We start from the raw sequence: 11,512 nt of genomic DNA, 5'->3' as shown, positions 1-11,512 counted from the left end.
GAATGTCGAAACGTTGTTCTTTGATTCATTAATGCATAGTATAAAATAACTAAAGAATCTAAGATAACGTAACCAAAAACTACATTCAAACAACATGATTATTTATTTAAAGAAGTAATAACCATTAAAGACAATATTAAGGCAAATGCTTAAGGCATGAAGAAATCATGAACAACTGAATGATACGAATACTTCTACTTAATAGTAGTAGTAACCATTAAAGACAGTATTAAGACAAATGCTTAAAGCATAAAGACATCAGGAATGATAATTTCACCATTAATTAAGAAAAGCATAGGAAAACTTTTAAGAAAATCTTTACAGAGATTCATGAAACTATTAACTGATTTTAATACTACAGCTATTCATTAAAAACTTGTAACTTTAGGTGTAACATTAAATGCTCTGCTCTGCAATGTTCTAATGTCATTAGCTGTTTGTTTTTGTTTTGAATTTCGCACAAAGCTACTCGAGGGCTATCTGTGCTAGCCGTCCCTAATTTAGCAGTGTAAGACTAGAGGGAAGGCAGCTAGTCATCACCACCCACCGCCAACTCTTGGGCTACTCTTTTACCAACGAATAGTGGGATTGACCGTCACATTATAACGCCCCCACGGCTGGGAGGGCGAGCATGTTTGGCGCGACTCGGGCGCGAACCCGCGACCCTCAGAAGGCAGCTTAAGTAGGCCATGCCACCGATGTCATTCTTATCTTTTAGTCATCGTTAGTACTAAACTAAAAACTTGGATGGAAAATTGAGAACTGTATTTAATACGTGTCTTACTGCCTTGACGTAGTATTCTTGACAGAGATACCAGATGAAATTAGTGTACAAATAAACAACACGTGAAGGCTTTTCACAATAATAAACCACAAAAAGTTTACTTGCAATAGACACTGGACTAGAGCCCATTCACAAAAGTAAAAACAACAACAACAAAAATTCAAGGTGTACCACACCAACTTTAAAAACACTCACTTCTGTGACCAAATTTTAACTAATTTAAATAAATGTTATTATTCTTTACGACTTTAAGGGTATGTTTTATTGTGAAATTAATAATCATAATATTAAGAAAGAAAGATTACAAATATACTTCATTTTTCTCCAGATTAACATGTTTCAACTTAAAGTTATACTAATCATACTAAATCATCTCGAATTAGCACATTTTTGCCAAAGTGTCTCTCTCTGTAACGTTCAAGTATTTTGACTGGAGCCATAAAAGCCTAAAAATGTTACACTAGTTATATATAGGTAGTGAAATAACTAATTTTTCAATTCTTTTAAACTAAGAGAAGTGTAATAATCTACTATGTTATATCTAGTCACTATTATTATTTAAAAAAACAAAACTGTTGTAGCTGAAAAAACACTATGCTAACACGTACATTGCCCAATCACAGATAAAATACTTATATACTAATATTTTTTTATCTTTATGTAATTACAAATGTGAAGATTGATAGTTTATGATAATATTCAATTTTCAATAACTCACTAAAGTGCTCTTTAAATATATTTTTTTTTGGGGGAATTGCTTCAGAAAGCTCACCAATGATTTTTTTTAAGCACTCATTTTGAAATATAAATCAAAATCTTCATTGTAAATGTGAAAAAAAAATCTATGATATTAAAACCCTTTCTCATACCTTACATCAAATTTTGGCCCATTGGAACCAGATGTGATTGTTATGTGATATTCTTTTAGGCTTATCAATACCAACTGTCTGCAATGTTCTAAAGAAGTGCTTTATGGTTTGACAAGTATAAATGTATGTACTAGAGAAAATAACACTAGTTTAATGGGAACTTAATACTGCTTAAACATAGAAAAAACAAAGTGAACACAGAACAACAGCCCTAAAGTTGATGTAAGGTAAAACTAGAAAAAATAGTATGACCACTAGAGCCAAATCTTTAATACTGTTGTATCAAAGAATCTCTGACTGACCATTTTCTTTAAGTTATTTTACAATAAAGTGTAAAATAAATGGATACACACCATAACAATGTCCTACAAAGTTGATTAAAATAACTGCACAAATTCTCACAGAAACCCTATACTTCATAAAGATGTGTATTAGTAATAAAAACATTAACTGGTAATATAATGGTGAAGATGGACTTTGAGAGATTATAAATTTTTTAAAACTCCCTTATGATACATAAAGTTCTTGCTTTAAAGTTATGTAATGTATTAATTATATAATAAGAAGTACAATGCTTAATACACAAACATATGGGTGGTCCTTCTTTATCAAAACTTGTCACCACTGTACTGGAACGTGTTTGTTTATTTTAATTTTGTGCAAAGCTACATAAGGGCCATCTGCATAAGCCATCCCTAATTTAATAGTGTAAGACTATAAGGAAGGTAGCTAATCATCACTACCCACCATCAACTGTTGGGCTACTCTTTTACCAATGAATAGTGGAATTGACTGTCACATTGTAATGCCCCCACAGCTGAAAGGGCGAGCATGTTTGGTGTGACACAGATTCAAACCTGCAACCTTTAAATTACAAGTCGAGCACCCTAACCACTTGGCCACGCCAGACTGTACTGAAATGTAAACAATAAGACGGGCATGAAATACCACATGTACACATGTATAAATATCAACTTTAGCATTTGAAGTACAACATTATAGAAACTATTTATTTCTTATGCACTTGAAATACACATGCAAACACTTATGTTAAATTAAATGCTTAATGATGCATGTTGCACTCTTTATATTATCGTTCTAGTATGTTCAAAGCAAAACTCATCAGTTATAGTAGTTAATGCAAAGGAACTGTGATCTCATTATTTTTCCACATGATAATTTTTGAGTTAACACATGTTCAGTAAAATGAAAATTAATATGCAACATATTATCTTTTATACTATTATTACTTCCCATACTGTCCCCTCATGATTCCCCTCACCCACAAACAAAAATTGCTGAATTACTATTGCACACGCTTGTTAACCACATTTTGTTGACAATCACTTCCTGTTTAAAGTTTTTCAACCTCAAAATTTGCTAAACATTAATGGTTATCATAGCTGTTTTCTGTTTACTTAATAACATTAGTTATCTAAATATTCATGTACACATCACATAAAGGAGATTCAGTAGTAATGGATGGCTGATGCAAATAATCTTCCATGCACGTATTAAATGAAAGAACATTTGTCTTAACTGTTTATAAATAAAATTAAGGCTTTTAATAATTTCAGTTCCTTAGTCATCTGAAAAACTGATCCATATGTAATAATATGAACTGTAAGTCAGCTGTCATGTATTTCGATTAAATACTTCCATTGAAAAATTTGTGACCAATCCAGTTTTCTTTACCAGCTGACCCCCAAGACACAATTTTACAAGCTGTGGGTTAATTGTTCTATCTTGTGATTTTTATGCACCATTTTTTAACAAACAGACTGGCCTTAGTGGCATGAGTTGCTGTCAGATTTTTTGACATATTCAGACACAAGTAAGTTTAATATTAACATGACTCTAACTACACAAATAACATAATTTTACATAAAGTATAAACTGATAACCAGCTAGTGCTATGCAACTAGATTACAAACTTCTCCATGCAGTCAGTATTTAAATCACAGTGCCAAAAATATATAACTTTACAAGAATTAAAACCAAACAATAATTGTTCTTGTGCAAGATAGAAGATAAATAAGAAAGCCACTAATAACAAGACTATAATCAAACAGAAAAAGAAGAAACAAAGTACAATTTCATGCAACCAAAAAGGTTATCAGGATTAATATATTTCATGTTATAGTTTTCCCAGAACTGAATAAAACTATATTTAAAAATGATTTTCCATGACACTCACAACAGTACTTAAAACATAAAAAAAAAAGAAAGAAAATCAGAGCTGTCTATATATTTGATGTTATAACCTGGCTAGGCTGATGAGTTGTGGTATTGCACAAAAGGCTTCACTGTCAGTTGTGTGTGTGTGTGTGTGTGTGTGTATATATATTATGTATATAAAAAAAAAGAATAAAATGAGGTTGCAATTTTATTGTAACAATATCCTACTAAAAACCATATTATGCTGGTCCACACCATTCTTTGGACATAATCATTTTTATTATAACAATTTGCAGTTTAATGACCCCCCCCTTTTTTTTTTTTTCTTTTCACACCACAACATACAAATTCCTGGATGAAAATCAACATAAGATATACTGACCTAAGTTATTTTTGTATATTGAGCTCAAGAAAAACTTATGGTTACAGGTTCATAGAAGTTTATATTGGAAATCACATGGAATTTATAAAATTATTTAACATAGGCAGTAATATATAATTGTGTATAAAATGTTTTCTTATTAATTAACTGATGTGATTAATAATACAAAGAATTTACATCAAATTATTCAAATAAAAACACACTAATTATTTTACAAATCCTTCAAATTCTACTTGCTTTTCATTATATGCCTGAGTTTTAGTTACTTGGTCTCATGTTTATAAATAATTGGTTTATCTTTAATTTTTGAAAATAACTTGCATCTTTTACAAAGAGATAAATTCATATTCAGGTACATTCACACATTTTTATTTACCCAAGTCAGAACTGTAATATAAAAAATATTAGTGGACCTTTTTTAAGGAGTTAATGATATCTATTGTCCAAAAGAAAAAACTGTGGCAAACTGAGTATCAATTATTTTCATGGTTAAGTAGCCTATATGATCATCTACGTCTAATTATTAATTAGCACGAAGTTAGAAAAGTATTGAAACGCCACAACACAATATCATTGCAGCTAGTACACACTAAACTAAACATAGATGAAGCAGAGGTCAAACATGTGATTTATGACATCTCTTGTGAATGTGAAGTTCAACATATTGGAGAAACAAAAAGCCCAACAAAGTTAGAATTCAGAAGCACTAAAGACACAGAATTCTCTGTAATACCAATCTGAATGCTACAATAGCCATTATGCAAGAAATGAAGACCTTACAATAAAATGGAATAATAGACAAAAATGAGATATAAACATAGAAAGAAAAGTGAGGTAAAAAAGAAGCTTTCTATATCCATCTGACTGATAATATACTCAGTCAGACTAGCATGCATATTAGCAAAACATAGTTCTCTCTTGAAAGTGTGTTGATTTAAACTCTAATAAGGTGATCACACCACCCTTTATATAAATACCCAGCACTAAATCCTGACTATTACCATAAAACAGTCATATTCAGAACTTCCCAGAAGATAACAGATCAACAGCTAACATGTTAAAATATGAAGTATTCAATAATTATGAATTAGTAATTAAGTGTAGGTTATCATAAAGGCTACTAACCATGAAAATAACTGATACTCAGTTTGCCACAATCTTATCCTTAGTACTTAAAACTTCAGCTGGTTTGTAGGAATGAATAATAAAAGTACGATAAAATGAGTTAAATTATTAAGATTTTCTTCTTTAAATTAATAGAAAACTAACTTGCATATAATCAATTATGGTAAAAAAAATATAAAGTCTAAGCTATTCCAAGCATTTTAAATATTCAATTACTTCAAATATAAAACTCCTACAAATCTTATTTTATCTTACGAGATGTAAATTGAAGTTTTCAGTAGCAAAATTAATACATAAATGGAATAAATATTTTTATTTGAATACAACTGTCTCATCAGAACACATCTTTACATAAAACATTTACTCTTTTTTTTGAGATTGTATTTGTCCACCATTTCATAGAACCTCTGTGTCTATCAGCTATGCCTTCTTGCAATAAAGTAGATAGCAAGAATGATGACCAAAATTATCACAGCTGCCACTACATATAGGATCAGTTTGTTCTGCAATATCCTGAAATGTAAACCAGTAATTTCTTTCTTAAAATAACACAATTTTTATTCCTGTAAACTTAGTCAATGTTAAAATATATTTAGAAATGTTCAAAGGTAACATTTGAAAATCATGAAGTAGCAGAAGAATAAGAGTTGTGCGAGTTTTGTAGTTTGATATCACTTACTGCAAAAGCACAAGAAAAGAAGATTGTTTATTTGTCTTTTGAATCTCATGCAAAGCTACATGAGGGCTATCCGCATTAGCTGTCCCTAATTTAGCAGTGTAAAACTAGAGGAAAGGCAACTAGTTATTACCACCCACTGCCAAATCGTGGGCTACTCTTATACCAAAGAATAATAGGATTGATTGTCACATTATAATATTCCCACAGCCAAAAGGGCAAGTATGTTTGGAGTGACAGGAATTTGATCCTGAGACCTAAGAAAAGGAGAAAAAATAATAACAGACCTAATAATATGGCTATTAAGCACAGATGTCACTTATTTATTTTGAAATTAACAATAACATTATTTGTTTGTAACAATACCTAAGCAACTCTTTTCTTTTGAGATTTATGAGAGAGTGATAAAAAAGTTGAAAATACAGTGTTTAGCAGAGACCTAAAGAAAATAATTTGAGACAAGAGAAAACTACACAGTATATATTTTGTCCAAGTTATTCTTTTTAACTTTTTGTGCATCTAATACTTAACAATGTGTTTCTCTTTAACAAGTCTTGATTAAAACTGAATATATCCAATTCAATCTTTTCTCTACTAACACTGTGGAATGTATCTCCAATAGGTCTGCTTACTTCATTTAGTGATTAAATATTAGTGTTAAGTTTTTCACTTAAGTAATGATAGCATATAATTAACAAATACAAAACATTAAAGATAAAACTAATCTATGTGATTAAATCATGAAATATTAATATGAAAAAAACAACAAACATTTATTTTATTCATAAACCAAATGTATTTAATTTAACAATTAAAATTTGGTCAATATTCAAAATGTTCAGAAACAATCAGATATAACCATCTTCTTTCACAAAATTCAAAAACACATTCATGTGTGTACATACATACATACATATGTATGTATACAACACTTACAGATCAGTAATATAAAAGAACTATAAAATTTCACAAAATTAAAAATATTCTTTATTTCCACTTTCAAGTACTATGATATAAGTTCACTATGGTACTTTGAAATTACAGTGGCTTACTAATGTATTCTGTTCCTGTTACTCTCTGAAGTTATTTTAAACATTTTATACTTTCAAACATTGTGGAACATGTTGGTTGCTTACCTTATATTAACAATATATGTATTTGTGTATACATATACAATTTTTGAAGAAAAGATGACAACAAGCACACAGTTTTATATTATTTCTAAGGATAAAGTTCTACTGGAAAGCACTAGCTAATCTAGTCAAAACATGTCAATAAATCTTATTACTTTAGGCAACAGTAAAATTGTTCACGATTATGACATCAATAGTTAAAAACTATTATACAAGTCAGTGAACAATTTGCCCTTTTCTAATTATTGGACAGAGAATGTGCCTATAGCTTGGTTGAGATATGCAGAGCACCAAGGATACTGTAAGATACTCTAAGACATACTGAGCCACTCATTTTTAATCATTTCAATTAAGACTGATCAAATAAAAATATGCCTGGATATTGTTATAGAAGAAAGCTTTTAACTTTTTCCCTGATATATGTTAAACAAACCTTAATGGTTCTAGACCAAAAGTAATACACCACAAGGGCGTTTCCTGCTTAATGTGGTATCTTATCATGTGTAATTTAAATGGTAAACAGGCCTTTTACTCCAAATGTTCTTTCTAAACTAATTGTGATTTACTCTAATTTCATTCACAAATAATATTAGCACCAAGTTTTATTCATCTGGTTATCTTTACAAACTAGGTAAAAACTAATTCCAAAAATGATGTAAAGCTTACTGGATCAAATTATTCTTCATTTTTAAGCACTTTCCATTACATTAAGAAACTTCCATGCATTTGTAATGCTATATTCTATAACAGAAGCCAATGAAAAATGGTTTGTGATCTTTAGAGAAATTTAATTTTACATCATTCACTAAACCTTCAGAGAATTTCAATAAATTAACACAGTTACCAATAAGACCAGTCTGATTAGAATATTTAAACAAACGTTACCTGTGCTAGTCATCCCTAATTTTGAACTGATAGACTACAGGGAAGACAGCTGGTCAGAATTATCCATGTAGAACTCAATCTCTTGTAATCAAAAAGTGGGATTTGACTGTAACTCTCATAACACCCACATGGTTCCAAAGTATAGAGTGAGATTTTGTGCCAGTGAGATGCAAACTTGGACCCTCAGATTCATAGTCCAGTACAATGCTTGATCCTGAAGCATTTGTAGCATTTTTGGGAATCTTATTGTAATTTGAATGTTTCAAGCATTGAGAAAATTTGAATATCAAAAAAGTTGTGTGTGCTACATATATACACTGTTGTGCAAATTAATTGAAACAAATGGTCATTTTACAATATTTTCAGCATGGCAGCCAGTGTAGGCTCACTGGACCTGCTGATTTCCTTTATCAGTCATTTTTTCACACAGATGGTGCCATTAGCTGTGTTTTGCAGTATGGTCGATCTATTTTGGGGATATATGATAAAATTTTGAGGAATTAACAAAATTACGTCATTCAAAATTGCATTAGAAGGGCAAGGAGACCAGTCAAAAAACAACTCAATGAAGAAAAAACGGTATCAATGGGGTGTGAAATATAAAAACTGGATGCAAGAACAATGGAGAAAGGTGTTATTCAGTGATGAGACTCATTTCTTCACACAGGGTTAAAGAAGTCTGCATGTTTACAGATCTCCAGGTGAGAAACTTCGAGAATCTCACATCAATCAGTTCGTAAAACATCCCTTGAAGAAGATGTTTTGGGGCTTCTTCAAGCTACTATGGCATCGGAGGCTTACATATCGTAGAAGACAGGATGCAAGGACCACAGTACATCGAAGTTTTGCAGAGAAGAGTCGTTCCAGAATTGAAAAAGGGATTTCCAGATGGATATGCCATTTTTCAGCAAGATCTGGCTTCGTGCCACACATTGAAATTTGTGAAGAATTTTATAACTACAATGCGAATAAAGGTGCTGGACTGGACTGGAAACTCTCCGGACTTAAATCCTTTTGAAAATCTTTGGGCAATTTGTAAAGAAAGACTTTGGGAAAAAGACTGTACTACAAAAGATAAGCTTATTGAGGCCATAATTGAGGTGTGGTACTGAGATCCAAAAATTAGTAAAGATTGCAGTCAACTCGTGGACTCGATGCCAAAGTGGATTAATGATCTTCTGTAAAATAAAGGCGGTCATATCATGTATTAATTTGTGAGTAATTTTTGGATTCTCAGAAATAAATGCAAAAAATTGAAAAAATCATAATTTTCCGTCTTGTTTCAATTAATTTGCACAAGGGTGTATATGCAATAAGAAGAAACATGGTGCACACTTAGTGAATACATAAGAGAATTTATACAACAAAGAATTGACACAGAAGGAAAGGTGTACCAAGTTTAAACCATTGTACATTAATGAAATAGGTGTTTATAATTTCTATAAACTCATGCTATTGCAGCTGTGTGTTTATGTAAGTCTCATTACAGACTGGATATGAGATCATTATCTGTAGAGTGATGCCACTATAACAGAGAGAATGTTATGAGAAAGGTTTACATTTACTTGGGCACAATTACTATAAAAGGAATGAACTGGAACTTTGATGTAGGATTTATATCCAAAATGCAAAAAGAAATACAAGCAAATAGGCAGCTAATTTAGCATCTTTGGTTATAACTAATTATCAAAGTAGTTTTGTGTTTGATTCTAAGGATAATGTTGAGTTTAGAAAAATTAACCAATAAAGTGCCAGTTCTACTTCTGAGTAGATGTGTACACTACTTGAAAGGTTATAAAGATTTAGTATGAGAACCCATGTTTTAGGCCAGAAAAGTCAGTCTGTAGCAGCTACTGAAGACAGATAACCAGTACAAGTTCTCCTTGGTGTAGAAACTCTCTCTGTCTCTGGAGCTGAAGAAGCTGACCATGTCTGCACATGTGCCACAAATATCTAACACATCCTGTTTAAACTCTATGTAAGGAAATTATTGCTATGTCTTCTTAGAATAACTTAGTCAAGATTGAATGTATAATGTTTAATACTATGATATGACTAAGCAGATTTCAATCAATGTGTTAACTGATAACCTACTATTGGTGTTGGGAGATTTAATGGATGTTTTAAAAGATTTAATCAAAGGACAATTATGGGCTTGTATTGATGAATTTAATAATTTTTATAACAACACATTCCAAGATACTTTTGTAACTTGATGTAGCTGAGGATCTTGATATAGTATATTAAAGTGTTGTTGTATTTGAATCTCAATCTCAGAGGCAATTATTTATTTTAATTGTAAAGTGTCTTGAGACAGTTGTCTGGATTTAATATAAATCTATTGTTACTGGTGGTAAAGTCAAGCTCCCATAACTAAGCCTACACAGCAACCTTTTACAATCCTTATTATTTATGGAGATGCCCTCATTTGGGCATGATCTGAATGTATATACATTAATTAGACCTGTGGAATTCAGTTTTGAGCTATTCAGGAAATTTTAATGAAGTTTAGATAAATCAACAGTAAGTGTACACTGCTTGACAGAGTTTTTCATTTGGTTACATTCATTAACATACTGAAATGTTGCTAGCAGAGAGGCAAATTACACTTCATTTCTGTGTTCTTGACATATTTATCCATTCCTCCTGAACTAAAATATGTAGTATCAAAATATTGTTTAGCTGTTGGACAAAGACTTTGATAAGAGAGATGAAGATCACATTAAAAAATAAAATCTAACACATGTCAGCATGTCATTTTGTATTTGTATTTATAGCAAAGCTATTAAGACTATTGGCCATCATGTCTAATGTTGAATTACTGACACCAGAACGAAGGCAACCAGTCAGTAGTATCATACCACCCACCAGTTACACTAAGAGGTTAAATTTCACTTTTATGATGCACCTAAAGCTTAAAATGCAAAAAAATATTTCATAGTGTCACAATGATTCAATCTCATGGTTATTAGTCTCAAAGTTCTATCACAAGATCAACTTGGGCCCTAAACTGTATTTAATAAACATATAATCATGGGCAAATTAGCTTTGTCTTTTGTTTTAATTACACACACACACACATTTCAAAGTATCATAATGTTTAAGTACTTCCCAAAGCAACACGTTCTGTTACATCTGTGTAACAAAAAATAAACAACTGACCAGTCTTTGTGCACAATGCAAACAAATGTTAATCACTAACAATCTTCCTTAACTATCAGGCCCATACAACACACTAGTGACATTTCTAGTTTGTCATATATTCAGTTAGTTTTTCAGTTCTACAGTTTTGATAGTCAGTTCCTCAACATTAGATGTCACACTACTTCAGAGTTTCCTTAAATGTTCCAGCTGGTATCCAAGGACATTAGTTAGTGTTGTTCATGCTCATTTTGATGCTGGCTTTGTGCTTGTCCTTGAGAGAATTTCATCTTTTGTTACAAACTCTGATCATTTAAGTTTTAAAATATTTCACATACA

At 31.1% G+C, this 11,512-nt stretch overlaps 1 protein-coding gene across 3 annotated transcripts in view; it reads right to left on the bottom strand.

Annotated features, from left to right (window-relative positions):
* Nucleotides 1-854: 854 nt before the first annotated feature.
* The window catches only part of Vti1a (Vesicle transport through interaction with t-SNAREs 1a), a 30,722-nt gene continuing 20,064 nt past the window's right edge, over nt 855-11,512 (bottom strand). The window contains exon 8 of one of the 3 annotated variants that reach the window (XM_076512021.1): nt 855-5,851. In XM_076512021.1, coding sequence (XP_076368136.1) covers nt 5,755-5,851 — 97 coding nt within the window. In that variant the 3' untranslated portion in view covers nt 855-5,754. The other 2 variants (XM_076512022.1, XM_076512025.1) reach the window with 2 other exon arrangements.

Source organism: Tachypleus tridentatus, chromosome 7 (genome assembly GCF_004210375.1).
Source record: "Tachypleus tridentatus isolate NWPU-2018 chromosome 7, ASM421037v1, whole genome shotgun sequence".
Taxonomy (NCBI): Eukaryota; Metazoa; Arthropoda; class Merostomata; order Xiphosura; family Limulidae; genus Tachypleus; species Tachypleus tridentatus.
The sequence above is the reverse complement of the archived record's forward strand: the minus strand, read 5'-3'. Positions and strand labels throughout refer to the sequence as shown.